The sequence below is a fragment of the Musca domestica genome, unplaced genomic scaffold (assembly GCF_030504385.1).
Source record: "Musca domestica strain aabys unplaced genomic scaffold, Musca_domestica.polishedcontigs.V.1.1 35, whole genome shotgun sequence".
Classification (NCBI taxonomy): Eukaryota; Metazoa; Arthropoda; class Insecta; order Diptera; family Muscidae; genus Musca; species Musca domestica.
Genome location: NW_026712315.1, coordinates 4,532,747 through 4,552,943, shown reverse-complemented (window position 1 = coordinate 4,552,943; position 20,197 = coordinate 4,532,747). Strand labels below are relative to the sequence as shown.

Here is a 20,197-nt window from a genome sequence, read left to right as displayed (position 1 = left end):
TGAGATTTATATTCCTCGTTATTTCTAGCAAATATCCTTTGAGCTTTTAAAGCTATATTTATTCGCATCATATATTGTCATTTCATCACTACAGATGTAATATACTGCTTGGCACAGTTGCAGAAAATGAGATTCGGATGCCTAACATCTCGGGTTCAATTCCAGAATTGTAAAAAAAATTTTCGAAATTTAAAAAGTTCTTTTTTTATACCCTCAGCCATATGGCTAGAGAGGGTATATATCATTAGATACGGCCAAAACGTGCGTCATCGAAATAACGGTTTTAGACCATAGTTTTCTGGACCAAATCCGATTCAGGACATTTGGAGTCGATCAAGCGATGTCCGTCCGTCCGTCTGTCTGGCTGGTGCGCACAATAACTCTCGAAGAGAGTATCCGATTTGATTCAAACTTGGTACATCGTAATAGTACTGTCAAACTAAGGTCGAGTTCGGAGATGGGCAATATCGGTCCACTCCTGCTGGTACCTCCCCCACAAAAGGTCGAGCTTTTTAAAGAAAATAATTTATTGCACAGAAAGAGAAAGGATAATCTGATTTTCTGATTTGATTTTAAATTTGTAAATCCTAATATTTTCATAAGTCAGTCGCGAAAATTGACAATATTTTGAAAAATTATAACTCTTATAACATGTTATGTAAGAGTCCGATTGCCTTCAAATTAAACACATCACAATATTTTTATTACCCCAAGGTATGGTGTGAAGATGAGATATATAGGTTTGTATATCCACGAATCTCATAAAACGCGAAATTAACATCGGAATCCATTTGGACTTGTCACATCTCAATGTTTCTATCAACACAAGATCTGTTATAAAGGTGGTAGAGATCAGACCATCCCTTCTGGTACCTCCCCCACAAATGGTCAAAATTTTGAGTTGCCAAAACGATTATAACATCCAAAATAAATATCCAATTCTCTTCATATTTCACGCATCCCTTTATTCCTACTAACACAAGATACGCTGTGAAGATGGGATACTTTGGTCTACTTCTTTTGGTACCTCCCCCATAAAGAGTCAACATTTTGAATAACCATGAAGCTCATAAAACGTGAAATTAACATCCATATCCATTCAAGACTTGGTACATCTCAAAATGGAAATCATTGATGGAAATCAACACAAGATCTGTTATAAAGCAAAATAAGCATCCAACTCTCTTCAAATTTCACACATACAAACATTTTTGCTAACATATCTGAAGGTGATATATATTTGCCAACCCCTTCTGGTACCTCAACCACAAAGGGTCACAATTTCCAATACTTATATCTGACATAACTTGCGAAACAAATCGATTCTTTACAAATTACTATATCCAAATATTTTTCTTAACCAGAAATCTGCAATTTATGATTTCGCATAAAATTGGATATAAATGTTCGACTTCCTTCAAATTTGGCACATACCAATATTTTTATAAGATGAATTATAAAATTGGAATAGTTCGGTCCGCTATATCTGTTACCTAACGCATATTTCCACATTATCCAAAAATTTGAACATATCCCATATAAAGTATAGGAAGTAGTCGATATAGTTTAAATCTGATATCTGATACCTTTATCAGTCTTAGGTCGGATACGAATTGGTCAATATGGTCCAACTGCTTCGGAACCGCCCCCATAAAGGGTCTGTCGGAAAAACCCGGTTGATACTATTTTAATTGTTAAGTATATATTATTGATACCACCTTATCGTTTCTGTTTTAAGCTTTGGTCACCAATGCTGTTGTTTTTCTCCGCACGCCACAGCCCAGGATTGCTTCGTTATCAAAGTTGTTAACTCGTTGCAGATACTTTAAAACGCCTTGCTACGATCGTGGTTGTGCCATAGCCTTCTGTATAGTTACAACTAATTGTTTTCGAAGGATTTTGACTTCTTTCCTTCTGTATCGAAATCAATACTTTATTTTTAAGGGATGTGAAATTTACACTAATCTTGGTGCAATTATGTCCTTCGCTTTTTGATATATTACCACGTGGTGCGGTGGCCCATTATCAATATCAATAAAATACATTTATTAGCACTTGTAAGAATTATAAATACACACACATAGGTACACACATATAAATCGCAAAGTAGTGAGAATTAATAACTAGATTATAATGCATCATTTTGGTCATCATCTTCAAATGCAAATGCAAACTCGACAAAATATAGAGCTATTTAAAAATATTTCGTTGTTATTGGAAATTATTCATCGGACAGTTCCATATCCGAGTCATTGAAGTCGATTATCTGAAAGGAAGGAAATAAAAAACAAATTTAACAAAAACACACAAACATGATAAGTATTTCAAAATCTCACCTCATTCTGTAATTCCTTGTAATCTGAAATACCCGTCAAATCTTCCAAAAATTTAGCCGATTCAAATACTTTGAATAGAAATCCATTGCCATGTAAACGATATTCGCTCAGGACTTTCTGTAAAGTGAAAGAAAAATAAGAATGAAAATAAGAATGGGATTGAACTCTTCTCTGTTCTGCTTACCTCCGAACAAGCAATACATTGTACAAATTTCTGTGTAGCTGGTAGAATATTTTCAAAACTACTCAACATTCCGCGGATGGAATGTGGTATAATGCCCAAAATACCTTCTGGTATTTTGTTATATGTCTGTTGGGAAGATGTTGCACCACTGCTGCTGGTTGTCATGGCATAATAAGCCGGAGCCATTTCCCGTAATGGATGTTGCAGTAGCGATACCAACAGTTCCACAGCATAACTGGCGGCAATATTTGAAACGCCTGGACGGGTTACAGTACATTGTTGATCCAGTGTGCGATCTTTGAGGGACTGAAAGTAAAAGGAGAAATTTATCAATATTATTACTATTATTATTCCCTACCTCATCTAGAGGTGACTACTGATGGAGACATGTAACATCATCCTTTTGTACAAAAGCGAATTCCCAACCGGGGGTTTGCTCAATAAAAAAAGAACACACAAATTGAGGGAGTGTCATCTGCATAGCGCACAGTCTCAGGGCCAGCAGTACAAATTATAAGGGACATGGTACCTATCGATTTGGTGGCAGAAAGCGTATCCTATAAGACACTTAAAAACTTGTTCAAATTAAGTAGGAGACATACGAAAAATGGTAGACGTTTCAAAATCGGGAGACGTGCGGACAATGCTCATCCCAGACATAAAAGTATGGACCAAACGAAAGCATGATATATAATCAATTGCATGACACATATGCTCCTCGGATATGGGTATATCCGAAGTATTTGGTGGCAGAATAGCGATTGAAAATATTTGAAGCAAAATGTTTCCAATATGACGCTTGAGAACTTGTTCAAATAAAATAGGAGATATCTGAAAAATGGTAGACGAGTCGGACAAACCGAAACAATTATGCTTTCGGGACATGGATATTTCCGCAAGTATTTGTTTAGCCATGCGAAAAGCGATTCTCCGCACAAATTTTAACTGATGCAATTTCTGTGTCGTACAGACCTTGGGCAGACCTCCGATCAGAACTGGAAGTACAAAAACAGGCGTTATTTCAAGCCATAATATCGCACTGCAAAAATTTAAAAATCAGAAGAAAACTGGATTCCAAGAGGAACTTGGACAACCCTAGCGGAAGCTAGAAGATGAGGGCTTTAATTTCCCGGCAGCCACTCCAGGGTAATGAGAAAGCGGTGCTGGGGTGGTAAAAACTTCCAAAGGTTCGCAGGTGGTTTTTTCGTTCCTAGAACAAACATGAAGGTCAAAAATATGTCCTGAAAGACGTCCAGGCGTTATTTCAAGCCATAATATCGCACTGCAAAAATTTAAAATTCAGAAGAAAACTGGACTCCAAGAGGAACTTGGACAACCCTAGCGGAAGCTAGAAGAAGAGGGCTTTAGATGCTCGGCAGCCACTCCAGGGTAATGAGAAAGCAGTGCTAAGGTGGTAAAAACTTCCAGAGGTTCGCAGGTGGATTTTTCTTTCCTAGAACAAACATGAAGGTCAAAAATATGTCCTGAAAGACGTTCTGACTAAACATTGAGGTTGTTTAGGAATTGACGAATCTCGAGGCCAAAAAAAAAAAAAAAATTAAGGACCTCCTGATTAAAAATTGGGAATTTTTAACAAACATTTTTAAGGACCTCCTGATTAAAAATTGGGGATTTTAAAAAAATATTTTTTAAGGACCAAAAAAACTTAGGATTCCTTATGAAAACTTTTGAAATAAGTCCTCTCAATTTTATTTTGGCGATCTACACAATCCCTATCTCTCTTCCTTTCAAGTGTATTGAAATGCCAAGATAATTCGAAATGACCTATATTGGGCGCCTAGTGACCTAATGAGTTTGCCTTTATTTAGAGACTGAGCCCTAAATTTCTCTGAAGTACTGGGAATTTCCCATCTTATCAAGATGTCCTGCATTTAAAAAACACACTAAAACTGGACATCTTGATACAAAGAATTGTACCGGAAATTTCGTATTCAAAAATTCTTTTACTTTTTCTTTGGTTGTATTTATAATTCGTAGCACTAAATGCATATTGTAGGAACTTCATTAAATATTCAATAAAGAATATTACGATTCAAATCTATTGTTATTCTTTGCTTACGCCTTGGTTTGTTGGGGCCACACCAACATCTTTGTCCGGGCTCAGATCAAAAGAGGGACCAGGAAATTTATTGTTTGTCATTTTCATCCTATACATTTCTATTATTTACCACATTTATTTGAGTTTTGGTAACTTTAAACATCAGCTGTTACTTTTTTAATGATTGACACCTTTTTGTCTTCTTTTTATTTATTTTTACGGTTAACCCACTAGGAGGCACAGGCCACAAAATTCTTTCCCTGGGAATAGAATTCCGTGCGGATATCCGTGATTGGGCACATTTGCAATTTATCTTTTAAATAACTTCCATATTTTCTAACCAAAAACGTTGTAAAAATAAAAGTTTCACAATCTCGTATCAAAGTTTGTTCATTTCAGATATTTCAGATGTTGATCAAAGAGAATACCATAAACAGACAACGAAGAGCAACACTAACCCCTCACCTTATAACACCAACTCATCTGTATTAAATAGGCGGCCATTCTCGTCTCATATTTTCTCTCAGCTTATACTTACGATTTGGGGCAAATACAATTCCCCCTAAATAAAACTGAGCATCACTGCAATGGCCAGGCAAAGAGCTACCGACACTAACCTATCTACTAACAAGAGAGTCATCGAAAGAGACACATGACATGGGAGAGATACATAAAGAGCGAAATGTAAATAATATTCTTAATGAACCGGACAGACATGGTAGTGCAAAGTGCTAAACTTGAATGGCTGGTTGACTGACTGGCTACGCAGTTCAAATGCATTACAATTTCCAGTAGAAGGGAAATCTTCCCAAATGTCACATTTACCCACACCAAGTTAATGAAAAACTAAAGAAAACCGTCAAATACAGAAAAGAAAAAAGAATTCCCAAATTGCTCTACCCTCAGCCGAATGGAAAATGACAAAATAAAAGCGTTTGCTCCAACAAACAAACCGTCATAAGCGTATTTATTGGCTTTCATGCCATTGTGATTAGATAAAAAACGAAAAAAAAACAACACAACAACTAAAACTGATAACAACAAACAAAATAGTTATTGTTGTAGTCAATAGCGAGAAAAAAACACTACAAAGAAATAAAACACATTCTTCTTGAACGGATTGAAACGGAATTTCAGTATTTAGCCAAAGCCGGGCAGGAAAACAACTCTGCAAGTGCAGGAGTCCAATTACAAATTAGGCGAAAAACAAAATAGAAAAAAAACAAATTTAAACAAGTGTTGTAGATAAACAAGCAAAACAACCCATCAATACAAGAACAAAAAAATATCTATACAAAATGCTAACTGAATTTGCCGGGAACTTGGCTCATCACCTAGAATTTGGCCATGCCCTGGAAATAGTTGGAAAGACAATCGATGGTGCCTCAAGGTGGGTACTTTTTTCTCCCTCTTTAAAGTACTTGAACTGAAGCCCTAAATTCCTTATCAATAAATAAAACTAAATGGTTGATAAGGTATTTTATAGGTGTGAATGCCATGGCATGAGTAATAATAAGAATTTATGGATGAACTATTTATTGTAAAGCAAATGTCAACTGTTGGGAAATATGGAATTGAGTTCGATCCAATGATGTGTATGTATGTCTGTTATAGATTGCAATGCAATTTATGGACACATCGCGTAACTGGGAAATGTATTGAGATGGCCGAACAAAACTTTTACTGGACTCCATGAAAAATTTACCACAAGGAGTGGCGCATTATTGTTGATGTTGTTGATGCCGAAAGTCTGGACATACTAGCTGACTTCACTTAAAAGTTTATACTTACTTTGTCATTCCGTTTGTAACATCTCGAAATGATCGTCGAGGAATCCAAAAAAAACATTACAAATCCGATGAAATGTTTTTTTTTCGAATTGATAGTACCGCCCATATAATTTAATGTTTAACAAGTAAAAAAACATTTAAACATTAAGTGGGTATCGTAATATGTGCACTATAGAAAAATGCGGACCTAAATATTCAATGTTCTGCCACCGGATCTAGAATCCATTATGAATTAGAAATCCCAATTTTTAGACAAATCCGTGGAAAATGTGGCAAAAATCATCAAAATACCAAATATCGGGAGGTACCGTTGTATGGGGGCTATACCAAAACGTGGTCCGATGTATCTCATTTTCAATGCCAACCATCCTAGACGCGATGAAAACTACTGTGTCAAATTTTAAGCCTCCATTGTATGGGGGTTATACCAAAACGTGGACCGATGTATCTCATTTTCACTGCCAACCATCCTAGACGCAATGAAAACTACTGTGCCACATTTTAATGCTCAACGTATACAGAGTGAGATGAAAAAACTGCAACCAACTTCAGACTGCTGTCAATTCTAAGCCACTCGTCCGACATCTGTTAAAATTATTCCAGTGACAGCTCATTATGTTGTTTACAAGCGTATAAAAACATTTTGGTGAGACTTTTCCAGAAAAAAAGTTATTCGTGATGGAATTCAGGCGTGATAGTGTGATTTCTTTATATTTGGCTGGAAGACCATAAGTGGCTATCGTTAGAGCACTCCAGCATTTAAATGTGAATAAATCTTTTGTGTCTCGTACCATCGCTCATTACCGTGATACTGGTAGGGTAGCCCGACGTCAAGGAAGTGGAGAGAAGAAAACAGCAACATCAGCAGAATTGGTTCCAAAAGTAAAAAAGCGACTTGATCGAAACCCGCATCGCAGTGGCCAAAAAATGGCTCGTGAGCTGAACATATCACAATATTTCATTCGGCAAATATTGAAAAATGAGGTCGGGGTAGCCATGATCCATTGAAATTCCAAAAAGTGCAAGAACTTACACCGCAACAGAAAGAAAATAGACTCAAAAAGGCTAAAGAGTTGCTTCGCTTGACCGAAAGTGGTGAACTGCCGAAGTTGATTTCCTCCGTATCTGATGAGAAAACATTCGTTGTCCAAGAGTTTGTAAACAAACAAAATGATCGTGTTTACTTGGTAAAGAGGCCAGCTGAAAATGTGCACCTTCGGTTGGCCACCAGAATTCAAGCACCAGCCACGGTGATGGTGTGGCCAGCCACAACAGCCGATGGTCGCTCTCCGCTCGTATTATTCGACCGTGGCATCAGAATAAATCCCGAATATTATCGCTAAAATATTCTGGAGTATGTATTAAAACATTGGGAACGCAAACATTTTGGCCGCAGACCTTTGACATTCCAACAGGACTCCGCACTATCGCACTCAACACCCGCCACCCAACAATTGTTACTAGCTAGAGCGCACGATCGAAAGGAGTATCCGATTTGATCCAAACCTAGTACATTGTAATACTATTAGCAAACATATATCAGATTCAGAGATAAGTAAAATCGGTTCACATATTTAGCTCAATATTTATTTAGCTCCCAAAATGGATCTACCATCGAATTTTATTTCAACTTTTCAAATCCAAATATTTTTATCAGTCCAAGATCAGTGGGAAAAACGGAAAACAGAGGTCCACTTCCTTTGGTACCTCCAACACAAAGAAGTCAACATTTTTAATAATCAAAACTCTTATAAAATGCGAAATAAGCATCCGTTCCTGATTTTCCTTGAAAAGTCCTTTCCTTTAAATATCAAAATATTTCATAACAATTATTCTGCAAAAATACAAAAAACCGCTTAAAATTCCACGTTAATTGCTCTGATAGTCCCTTAAACCATTTCCACCAAAAGTCCACGAATATTGCTAGGTCAGTCCTTGAAACCGTCCGCTTTAAAATTCTTCTGATAATTCCTGTAACAATCTGCTTTAAAATTCCTGATTATTGCCCTGACAGTCCTTGAAAAATCTTTCTTTAATTCCGGGAGTATTGTTTTGATAGTCCTTGAAACATTCACGTTAATTGCTTCGATTTTCCTTGAAACCATCTGCTGTAAAATTCCATTTTTATTGCTCGGATATGCCTTGAAAAAATCTCCTTTTAATGCCCACGTTAATTGCTCTGATAGTCCTAGGAACAATCAACCGTAAAAGTTCATGTTTGTTGCTTTGAAGTCCGTGTTCATAACTTTGACATTGAAAACTAAGTCTTCCTTAAAAGTCCATGCTTATTGCCGTGGCAGTTCTTGAAAAAAATGTTTCTTGAAAATTCAAGTTTATTGCCCCTGAAAAAATCTTTAAAAAATCATTTTTTTTACTCTGATAGGACTTGAAAACCCTTTCTTTAAATTTGACATTTATGGCTTACTCTCTGATTGTCCCTATAAAATATTCTCAGATAGTCCACATTTATACCTCTAAAAGGACTCCACATTTATTGCTCTGTTAGTCCTAAAAAAAATCCTTTCTTAAAGCCCATCACAACACAACCTCCAATATAAACGAAATAATCTCACATATATGCATCAACGAGATCTTTCAGGGTCCAAAAAGTTCTAGGATAATAGAAACACGAAGACTTAATCTATTAAAAATAACATTGAAACGTGGGAAACCTTCTTTTCAAACGAGAAATATGTTTTTAATTTTCCTTGTTCCTCTTTGTTTCAGATTCAACCTTTCCCTGATGACCAGTAAATCGATTATCAATCCCAAAGCTGATATTGGTTTACGGATTTCAGTGTATTTTCGTGAAAATTGTATTGTGCGCAATGCTCGCATCGATGGCCAGTGGGGCGAGGAAGAAATCGAGAATATTAGCAAATATTCACAACCCAATCCCATAGCATCGGGAGACTTCTTTATGATCTATATCCTGTGTTGCGAGGAGAAATTCCACATATCGATTAACAGTATACCCTATTGTACGTTTAACTATCGATTGCCGTTGGAGTCGTTGCGTGCATTAGAGCTGAAGGATCAAATACAAGCCATCAAACAAATCGATCATCGTACAGTGTTCCCAAATCCCTGGCCGCCCATACATGCCAGTGACTATTTTAAGGCGTTCAGCAATGATGCGCCCATCCTCTTTAGTCCGGGTCATGTTGTTGTGATGACGGCGCGTTGTTTTGACAATAAAAAGGGACAATTTATAATTAAGTTTATGGACACCGATACCAAACGGGAGGAGCTACACTTTAGTGTACGATTCAATGAGAAGGTGGTGGTGCGCAATAGTCATGACAGTAAAAATGAGTGAGTTTGAGATGTTGTCCAAGAATTTAATTTGTAGTTTAACTTTTTTTTTCTTTTTTTTTTTTTTTTGTTTCTCCCTCAGATTTGGCCATGAAGAGCGTCACGGTGGCTTTCCATTTGTTTTCAATCAACAATTCAAACTGGCCATTGCCTTTACGGAGCGTGAATTCCTGACAGCCGTGGATGGCTACAATTTCTGCAGCTATAGCTATCGCACACCAAATATATTACAAAAGTTGGTGGGCTTCAAGGTGGCCTGTACAAATGGTTTGCACATGCACATAACCGGGGTGGATCATGTTCAAATGGGTGATCCATTGTGCACAGGATTTGAGAAATATACACGTTTCGATTCTGAGTGTGCCTAAGAGAAATCTTGCCCATTTCTGTATTGTTTTAAATTGATTGTTAATTTTGCCAAATTCTATTATTAAGATTTATATTTTTTGTAATATAATAATTCTAAACTACAGTAAATCGTGGTCTACTTACATTTCCTGGTGCAGTGACATCATTGCAGAAATAACAACCCAACTGATGGCCGGCAATACATTTTAAATTATCCAATATCTGGGTATTGTTGTCGTCATTTGCAGAACTTTCTGTAGTTCTGGTGCCACCATGTCTTTGTACTAAATAACTATCAAAGCCAAGGGCAGAATTGATAACAATCTACAGGGCAGAGCAGAAACATTAATTTGCTTAAAATATCTATGTCTTATTTTGTATGGTGTTCCACTAACCTTTCCATAAACCGCCCCCAATAAGGTGGGTAACCAACGACTTTCCCGCGAATCGGTAAGCAGAAACAGTACATCATGTTCTTGTACCAAGTCTTTCAGTTTATTAAGATCCTTTTCGGTTTGTTCTTTTAACGATTCACCCACTGTGTGCCCAGGCATGGGAATTTGCATGACATGACCAGTGGAAATCTAGAAAATTTCAACAAAAATTATAAAGTATGCCAATTAAATCTGTTAATAATGGGAGTTTTTCCACTTACCGTTCCGGGATTGATTTTCTTCATACAAGCAGCTGCTGCATCGGCTTTCATGACATCACCCTTGACGGCATCTTCAAAGGTATAGAGATATTGACGCACCGGATTGGCCAAACCAACTTTACCATTATCAATGAAAGTTATATGCTTAAAGCCCCAGCCCTAAACGACAAAAATTGTGGTATAAAAATATTATATATATTAAAATTGAAAATTGTCGTTAATTTTATTAGTGCTCCATAAAATCTATTTTTAAAGTCTACGATAAAAATTATAATAGTCCTCGAAAAATTCTTCTTAAAAACTTCGCGTTTCAAGCTGTGTTTTTCCTCAAAAAGTATTGCCTACAAAATTTTAGGCTTTTTAAAAGTCAACCGTTAGTTTCGATTAATTTTAAATAAAATTATAATCCAAGTTTATTGTCTGGCGTTCCTTAAAAAATCTCTTAATATTGTTATAAAGTCGGCGTTTTTGTTCTGAAATCCTTGAAAATCCTTATTAAAAATTATAATGTTTACAGCTTTGATATTTTTCAAAAAAAAAAAAACACTATTACAGGGTGAGATGAAAAAACTGCAACCAACTTCAGACAGCTGTCATTTCTAAGCCACTCGTCCGACAGCTGTTAAAATTATTCCAGTGACAGTTCATTATATTGTTTACAAGCGTACAAAAGCATTTTTATGAGAATTTTCTAGAAAAAAAGTTATTCGTGATGGAATTCACGCGTGAAAGTGTGATTTCTTTATATTTGGCTAGAAAGCCACAAGTAGCTAATGTTAGAGCACTCCAGCATTTAATGGTGAATAAATATTTTGTGTCTCGTACCATCGCTCGTTACCGTGATACCGGAAGCGTAGCCCGACGTCAAGGAAGTGGGCGGAAGAAAACAGCAACATCAGCAGAAATGGTTCGAAAAGTGGCCGAAACATGGCTCGTGAGCTGAACATATCGCATTATTCCATTCAGCAAAATATTGAAAAATGTGCTCGGGATAAAGCCATTGAAATTTCAAAAAGTGCAAGAATTTACACCGCAACAGAAAGAAAATGGACTCAAAAGAGCTAAAGACTTGCTTCGCTTGGCCGAAAGTGGTGAACTACCGAATTTGGCTTTCTCCGATGAGAAAACATTCGTTGTCCAGCAGTTTGTAAACAAACACAATAATCGTGTTTACTTGCCAAAGAGGTCAGCTGAAAATGAAATCTCCACATAACAATCCGTTGAACTATTGTGTCTGGAGTATTTTGGAAAGCAAGGTTGGCACTAAAAGTGTCGATCACCTTAAGCAAGCGCTTCGCCGTGAATGGGCCACCGCAGAACAACATTCGGGCAACTTGTGACCAATTCGAACAAATCTAAACTTATTCTAAAATTTTATGCTATTTCCGACATTTTTTGCTTTCATTCAATAAAATTAAAAAAAAAAAATATTTAAAAATTATGGCGTTCGACATTGTTGCAGTTTTTTTTATCTCACTATGGTGGATGGTATAAATGAACGGCTTCACCGAATGTTTCGGGATTTGCCCTCAATATATCTGAATCACAATTTTTGCATGTGATAAAGGACAATTCCCCTTGGTTAAGTGTTTAGCAAGAACAAGTAAAAAAGCTGTAAGTAAGCCGGGCCGAACTTTTAATACCCTCCACCATTTGGTACAAATTTGGCAATTTCCAAAAAATAAAATCCGTTAAAAATTCTGTTACAATCTTAAAAATACCGAATGCTTATACGACGCCGTGGGCCTGCATAGGCAACTTTTGTTATAAGTCATTACAATATTTAAATGCGAAACTTCAAGAAAAATCTGTTTATAATGTAGCTAAAATCATCAAAATACCGAATATGGGGGGTACCGTTATATGGGGGCTATACGAAGACGTGGACCTGCACAGACAATTTTCTGGCATGGGCTGAAGTATCCATTACGAACTTCACATGCGAAATTTGAAACAATCCCGGTAAATAATGTCGCTAAAATCATCAAAATACCGAATATCGGGGGGTACGGTATATGGGGGCTATACGAAGACGTGGACCTACGTTTATGCTGCAGTATCTATTACGAACTTCAAATACCAAATTTGGAACGGTATACCAAATTCCGGTAAACAATGTCGCTAAAATCATCAAAATACCGAATATGGCATGGCTAAATCGTCTTAGAATTTTATGCTGATCAAGAATATGTATACTTTGTTGGGTCTGACATGAGTATTTCGAGGAGTTACAAACGGAATGACAAAATTAATATACCCTCCATAGTATGGTGGAGGGTATAAAAAAAGCAATGGAAAATATTGCATAACTTTCACAAATTCACAATGAAACACAATGCATGCAATATTATAAAGGGAAATTCCTCAAAAGCTTTGTAACAATAGCGATATAAAAGTGCATTGAGAGTACAGTATTCGTTTAGCAATTTGACAAACTGGACATATCCGAGCGGCAAACATGGCAGATAGCGATGAAACGGTAAGTTTTTGTTTTTAAAAAATTTCGATCAAACTACACTTCTTGCACTTTTTGGAATTTCAATGGCTCATGGCTTTACCCCGAGCTCATTTTTCAATATTTGCCGAATGGCATATTGGGGTATGTTCAGCTCATGAGTTATTCTTCGGCCACGATCAAGTTGCTTCTTTACTTTTCGAACCATTTCTGATGTTGCTGCTTTCTTCCATCCACTTCCTTGACATATGTCGGACTACGCTACAAGTATCGCGATAACGAGCGATGGTGCGAGACACAAAAGATTTATTCACATTTAAATGCTGGAGTGCTCTAACGATAGCCACTTGTGGTTTTCCAGCCAAATATAAAGAAATCACACTATCACGCTTGAATTCCATCACGAATAACTCTTTTTCTGGAACATTCTCACCAAAATGCTTTTGTACGCCTGTGCACAACATAATGAGCTGTCACTGGAATAATTTTAACAGCTGTCGGACGGGTGGCTTAGAAATGACAGCAGTCTGATGTTGGTTGCAGTTTTTCATCTCACTCTCTATGTGCAAATTTTTGGAAAATGTGGAAATATGGCTGATGTAACAGATATAGATATAACAGATATAGCGAAATCATAAATTCCATAAAATTACCTATTTCTATTTTTGGTTGAAAGAAATATTTAGATATTGCAATCGCGAAGTTATACCAGATATAAGTATTGGAAATTGTGACCCTTTGTGGGTGAGGCACCAGAAGGGTTTCCCAGATATTTATCATCTGCACAACAGATCTTGCGTTAGCAAAAGTATTTGGATGTGTAAAAATTTAAGACAGTTGGATGCTTATTTTGCTTTCTTTGAGGGTTTTGTTTTTCCTAAATCTTGAACCCTATGTGGAGGAGATACCAGAAGAAATGGACCGATCTCTACCATCATATATAACAGATCTTGTGTTGATAAAAATATTGAGATTTGTCAAGTTTGAATGGAATCGAATGTTAATTTCGCGTTTAAGGAGCTCCATGGATATTCAAAATTTTGACCCTTTATGGGGGAAGTACCAGAAGGAGTGGACCGATATATTCCATCCTCACAGCAGACTTTCTGTTTGGTGAAATAATGAAATGTGTGAAATATGAAGAAAACTGGGTGCTTACTTCGAATTTAATAATAGTTTTTCTTATTCGAAACTTTGACCCTTTGTGGGGGAGATACCACAAGGAATGGTCCCATCTCTATCACCTTTATAACAGATCTTGTATTGATAGAAACATTGAGATGTACCAAGTCTGAATGTAATCGGATTTAAATTGCGCGTCTTATGAGCTTCATAGATATTTAAAATGTTGACACTTTGTGAAGGAGGTACCAGAAGGAGTGGACCGATATATTCCATCTTTACACCCGACCTTGGGTTAATAAAAATATCGTGATGTCTGTAATTTTTACATCACAATTAACAAGAGTTGTATTTATTCAAAATTTTGATTCTTTGTGGGGGAAGTACTTGATGGAATGAACCGATATTGGATTTTCAAAGTGGGAGAAAAATCGGATTATCAACTCTCTCTGTGCAATAAAACATTTTCTTTGAAAAAATCGGGAGGTACCAGAAGGAGTGGACCGATATTGCCCATCTGCAAACTGGATCTGGGTTTTTGATTTTACAATACAACATTGCTCTCGGAGTAAGAAGTTGCTCTTCCAGAAAAAGTAACCGGACAGACCTAGCAAAAAACATTTTTTTATCGACTTGATGAAACAGGACAGAGACCTAGATCTTTAAAAAGCGTGTATTTTAATTTTCCTCTTTGATTTTTCATTTTTGTTTTTGCAGTTAAACCAACAACTGAAGGTGGCCTTCAAGAATTTCGCATGTGACATGATTTTGGTCGGTCGCAATGCACGACGTGAAAATCTACTGCACTATGCCTGCCAACATAATCTCCATTTCTTGATAGAACCGTTTGTCATGCAAGGTTATGCCCTGTGTCAACAGGATATCGAAGGACACACTGCTTTACATGTGGCCATCATTAAAGGCCATGACAACTGCCTGAAGGAATTTCTACGGCTTTTTGAGAGGTGTAAATGCCTGCACGAAGATCATCCCCTAAAGAGAAATATTGTCCGTTTGTTTTTCATCTATAGCCACAGAGGTTACACAGTACTGCATGAGGCTGTGCGCGACAGGGGAAACATTCCGTTCCCGTATATCAGGGGAATGTTGGAATTTGCCTTGGAATTACAACTGGATTTTCAAGATATGGAGATTTTAGGTTCTGGCGATACATTACTGCATTTGATCGTGCAGCATAATCGCCTAGAATTGGCCCAAATAGTGTGTCAACGAATACCCGAACTATTGGAGCGGCCAAATTATGCTGGTACCGTGCCAATGGATGTGGCGCGCATAACACCGGAAATGCAAAGCCTATTAAAAAATGCAATTTATACTGGCCGAAAGTGATTTTTTTGGGATATAGAACTCGAAGTTGAAACTGTCAAATTTAATAACTGTCTTGTAAATAAAATAATAGTAAGCAAGTTTGCCGACAGTATCAGTCGGTTTTGCCCCCTTGAGTTATGATTATTCAGATTGTTGACCCGTTATCGGGAAGGTTCCGACGCAGTTGGTCAATATTGTCCAAGTCCTTGACCTTAGTCTGATATAAATATTACAACGAACCACATACATTATGTGATATGTTCCTTTACTTTATAGGGAAAATGTGAAAATATGCGTGGTATACCAGATTTATAAATTTAGGGGAAGTACCAGATGGAATGCGCCGATATATTCCGTTTTCACAGCAGATCTTGTGTTAGTAAAAATAATGGCGTGTGTGAAGTATGAAGAGAACCGGATGTTTATTTCGGACTTTATAATCGTCTTGGTTATTGGAAACATTGACCCTTTGTGGGGGGAGGTACCAGAAGGAATGGTCCGATCTCTACCATCTTTAAAACACATATTGTGTTGAGAGAAATATTAAGATTTGCCAAGTCTGAATGGAAACGGATGTTAATTTTGCATTTTATCAGCTTCATGGATTTTCAAAAATTTGACCCTCCCTCGTGTGGGAGGTAGCAAAAGGAGTAGCCTAATGCCATCTTCACAGCAGATCTTGTATTAGTAAAAATAATGGCGTATGCGAAATAAGAAGAAAACCGGATGCTTATTTCGCCAATTTATAATCGTTTTGGTTATTCAAAACTTCGACGCTTTGTGGAAAAGGTTCCAGAAGAAATAGTCCGATCTCTCCCATCTTTATAACATATCTAGTGTTGATGAAAATAATGGATATGCCAAGCTTAAATGAAATCGGTTGTTAATTTCATATTTTATGAGTTTCATAGACATTCAAAATTTTGACCCTTTGTGGGGGAGGTACCAGAAGGAGTGGTCCGATCTCTCCCATATGTATAATATATCTTGTTTTGATAGAAATACTGAGATGTGTCAATTCTTAATGGAATCGGTTGTTAGTTTCATGCTTTATGAGTTTCATGACCATAGGGATGGACCTATATTGTCCATCTTCACACCAGACCTTGTGTTAATAAAAATTTTGTGATGTGTGTGATTTGAAGACAAGCGGACACTTCTATCACATTTTACAAGAGTTATAATTATTGAAAATATTGACCGTTATTGTCCATTTTCACACCTGACGAAGCACTGATGGATTTATCGGATTATCGTTTCTCTTTCTTTTCAGTAAATCATTTTCTTGGAATATATTGACATTTTGTGGGAGAGGTACCAGAAGGAGTGGACCGATGTTGTCCATCTCCGAACTCGATCTAAGTTTGATAATAAAATGACTATGTACCAAGTTTGGACCAAATTGGTTACTCCCTTCGAGAATTATCGTGAGCACCAGCCAGACAGACGGACGGCACGCTTTGGCCGTATCAAATGATATATACAGGGTGAAATGAAAAAGTGCAGCCAACTTCATATTCTACAGCCAACTTCATATTCTACAGCCTAAGACAGAAAATTGTCTGTGCAGGTTCACATTTTCGTGTAGCCCCCATACAACGGTACCTCCCGATATTCGGTACTTTGTTGATTTTAGCGACATTATTCACCGGAATTGTTTCAAATTTGGTATTTGAAGTTCGTAATGGAAACTACAGCCTAAAACAGAAAATTGTCTGTGCAGGTCCACGTCTTCGTATAGCCCCCATAAAACGGAACCTCCCGATATTCGGTATTTTGATGATTTTAGCTCCATTATTTACCGGAACTGTTTCGCATTTGAATATTGTAATGGCTTATGGCAAAAGTTACCTATGCAGGCCCATGTCGTCGTATAGACCCTGAAATAACAGCTACATTCGGTATTTTTAAGATTTTAACAGAATTTTTAACGGATTTTATTGTTTTTGAGAATTGCCAAATTCGTTCCAAATGGTAGAGGATATTCAATGTTCGGCCCGGCCGAACATACAGCTTTTTTACTTGTTCTAGTTCTGATGATCGTTGTGAAAATGTTCCTAAAATGCACGTTTATATCGCCGATTACCTTTGGAGAATTATCTTAAAAAGTGCTGGTATATAGCTGAAAATCTTCATAAAAAGTCCCCGTTTATGGCCAAACCCATATGTCTTTGAAATATCTAATTTAAATTGTCCCATTTATGGTTCCGATAATCCCTTGGAAATTTTTCTTAACAACCATATTTGTAGCACTGGAAATATATATCACGGATAGATATCTTCTAAAGACGAAGTTCAGATATTGTTGGAAGAAAACTCCAAAAACGGATCTGATCAATATCGAAAATCTTCTAATAAAGATACAGCCTCTTCAGAGCGACAACTTACCAACAACATTCTAGACACCGCACAACCCAAAGTACCGGCACCAAATAGCAAACACTTTGTCTTGGCTATAACATCTAAATTTAAATCAGGCAAAAGACGCCATTTCATTAATTTCAAATTTAAATTAATGGAATTTTCGGTGAGCCTGAAAGGACAAAAAGAGAGATATTTTTTTCTTTAGAATGTTGAAATGTTGAAATTGTTTTCTTTTTGAAATGCAACATACAATTGCGGATCCATGCTATCACGCATTGACACCATGCGTGGTTGAGGTTTTTGATTTTTATTCAATTCCCAGCCAACAAATTTCAATTGTTCCACATCATCAAAATTGCACGCTTCCTTTTGTGTGATTTGCCACAGTAAGGATGAGCTCAAATCCATGTGATTATCATAACGCAAGCCAATAAATTTTAGGGGTTTACCCAGTAGGGTTTTACTGAAGTACAAGAGAAAACAGGTTATTTGTGTTTGCAGTGTTTAAAGACTATTAAAACAATTAAGGAAAAAAAAAGAAGAATATGGCCTCGCGGATTTGAAAGCAATACTTGTGGAATTTTTTTTTTCCATAAACGGTGTAACAGCGTCTCTATATTTTGAAAACTTCTGAATATTTTGAAGAGATTTCTATTCAAACGGCTCTCAATTCTAATATTATTTTAAATTGTTATAATCTCTTACCATTTGTGCAAGAGAAATGCAATAAATATTCTCATTAGCCATGTGGGATGCTGGTGTTCACTGTTGTCGGCAAAGCAGAAATACACATTATCCAAATCCATAGACGCATCCTTCTCTGAGCTTACAACAAATTCCTTTAAAGTTAGAATTTTTTCTTGTCCCTCAGCGGCTTGAAAAACAAAGAAATTATCCAACAGACTACTTTCATCAAGACATTTCTTTAGCTTTTCCTTAATGGCATTGGATACATTTCCAACTGGTTTATCCAGATTTAGTGTTGATGTCAGCGGACAGGGGAATCCAAACCAATAATAATAGTTGTGTGACTTTAGGTCCTATACAAATGTTAAAGTTGTAAATGTTATAGAATTTCCCCTTTAAAAATATTATACTTTTTTAACTTACCGCAAAAGACAGTATAAAAAATCTGGCCAATAAGCTTGGATCGTCTAGAATGGCATCTGTTTGAAAACCTTCTATTAATTTCAGACCCTCTTCTCTCATCAGCGTATTCTTGTCACAGGTTTTAAATTCCTCAATAGTGTTTTTATTATAGATTGTGCCATGAGCTTTGTGGCAGAATTTTGGAGCTTTAAAATCACTGAAAGGAAAGAGGAAGAAAAAATTAAATAAAAGGATCTGAAAGAATCCCCTTGTGTAAGGCCAGGGAATATATTTCAATAGGGAAATAGAAACACGTTTTTAGAAGTTGCGTTGTATAGTTCAAGGATTTTCAGAGCTTTTGAAAACAGATTTGTCAAGAATATTCTCCAAGGAATCATAGCTATATTCGTATATTTTTTTAGAATATCCCATGAGAGCCATAGATGTGAAATATTTAAACCCACTTCGCATTTCCGCAGTATTTTTTTTATCCTGCTGCAATACGATAAATGTTGCAGGTAAACAAAAGACCTATGAAGGACATATCACACCCTTTGCTAACGGACAATGAACCATGCAACTTATACGTACAGTGAAGTACTTGTGGCTTCTTTTACAAAATCACACTGTGATGAGAATCTGATACACCCACTTCATATGTTTCCTAGACAACACCAATGCGATACGTTCTTACTTATATATCGACAACACCCACTAAAAGTGCATTCTATATCTGTTTATTTTTTTAATTATAAACGTTTGCTTATACGCCATAATTGGCTTTGCCCACTCACCCATTGAATGCTGTATAGTCGATTTCCAGCAGACATGATTTGGCATTGCGATTGGTATAATAGCCAAATATTGATCTCGGCTTATCGTTCAGCCGATCCAAATCCAATTTGATTTCTGACAATTTATGCCAAAAGGTTGGACTAACAAATGATTGCAGCGGTGCAAATTGTAAAATTTCTCCGGATGACATAGCTTATTCGTTGAATTAATACTCGATGAAATGATTAAAGAATCTTTATCACCCACCAACCACACTGGATGAGAAAAACTATTTGTATGGAAAAAGAAAGCAGCTGCATTCGTAAACAAAGAAAGTAAGAGAGAAAGTAAAAGTGGGAAATGCAGGCACACGCACA

At 36.6% G+C, this 20,197-nt stretch overlaps 3 protein-coding genes across 4 annotated transcripts; 2 read left to right on the top strand and 1 right to left on the bottom strand.

The window, feature by feature from the left end:
- Window positions 1-1,983: 1,983 nt before the first annotated feature.
- LOC101891171 (ubiquitin-like modifier-activating enzyme ATG7) lies at window positions 1,984-20,187 on the bottom strand. Its single transcript, XM_005180180.4, has 11 exons — window positions 19,841-20,187; window positions 19,068-19,263; window positions 18,663-18,997; window positions 18,208-18,420; window positions 17,982-18,126; window positions 10,688-10,846; window positions 10,428-10,616; window positions 10,177-10,356; window positions 2,521-2,826; window positions 2,337-2,453; window positions 1,984-2,266 (listed from the first exon to the last, which is right to left on the bottom strand). Exons 1-11 carry the CDS (start codon window positions 20,029-20,031, stop codon window positions 2,222-2,224), a joined length of 2,076 nt encoding a protein of 691 aa, XP_005180237.1. The 5' UTR covers window positions 20,032-20,187; the 3' UTR covers window positions 1,984-2,221.
- Window positions 5,307-10,161, top strand: LOC101890996 (32 kDa beta-galactoside-binding lectin). The gene is made up of 3 exons (XM_005180179.4): window positions 5,307-5,969; window positions 9,097-9,684; window positions 9,767-10,161. Exons 1-3 carry the CDS (start codon window positions 5,878-5,880, stop codon window positions 10,050-10,052), a joined length of 966 nt encoding a protein of 321 aa, XP_005180236.1. The 5' UTR covers window positions 5,307-5,877; the 3' UTR covers window positions 10,053-10,161.
- On the top strand, window positions 13,051-15,727 carry LOC105261619 (nuclear factor NF-kappa-B p105 subunit). Of its 2 annotated transcripts, none has more exons than XM_059125817.1 (2): window positions 13,051-13,166; window positions 14,982-15,727. In XM_059125817.1, exons 1-2 carry the CDS (start codon window positions 13,146-13,148, stop codon window positions 15,612-15,614), a joined length of 654 nt encoding a protein of 217 aa, XP_058981800.1. In that variant the 5' UTR covers window positions 13,051-13,145; the 3' UTR covers window positions 15,615-15,727. The 2 variants fall into 2 exon arrangements, with proteins under 2 accessions (XP_058981800.1, XP_058981799.1); XM_059125816.1 differs by lacking the exon at window positions 13,051-13,166 and adding an exon at window positions 13,216-13,741.
- Window positions 20,188-20,197: the final 10 nt, after the last annotated feature.

Excerpts from the sequence above, each read along its gene's own strand:
- LOC101891171 (XM_005180180.4), bottom strand. The coding sequence starts at position 20,031 with ATGTCATCCGGAGAAATTTTACAATTTGCACCGCTGCAATCATTTGTT. Across the intron at positions 18,421-18,662 it reads GCATTTCTCTTGCACAAATG|TAAAACCCTACTGGGTAAAC; the intron begins GTAAGAGATTAT and ends CTTGTACTTCAG. Across the intron at positions 10,617-10,687 it reads AGAAAATCAATCCCGGAACG|ATTTCCACTGGTCATGTCAT; the intron begins GTAAGTGGAAAA and ends GAAATTTTCTAG.
- LOC105261619 (XM_059125816.1), top strand. The coding sequence starts at position 13,673 with ATGTTGGTTGCAGTTTTTCATCTCACTCTCTATGTGCAAATTTTTGGA. Across the intron at positions 13,742-14,981 it reads AATGTGGAAATATGGCTGAT|TTAAACCAACAACTGAAGGT; the intron begins GTAACAGATATA and ends TTGTTTTTGCAG.
- LOC101890996 (XM_005180179.4), top strand. The coding sequence starts at position 5,878 with ATGCTAACTGAATTTGCCGGGAACTTGGCTCATCACCTAGAATTTGGC. Across the intron at positions 5,970-9,096 it reads ACAATCGATGGTGCCTCAAG|ATTCAACCTTTCCCTGATGA; the intron begins GTGGGTACTTTT and ends TCTTTGTTTCAG. Across the intron at positions 9,685-9,766 it reads AGTCATGACAGTAAAAATGA|ATTTGGCCATGAAGAGCGTC; the intron begins GTGAGTTTGAGA and ends TTTCTCCCTCAG.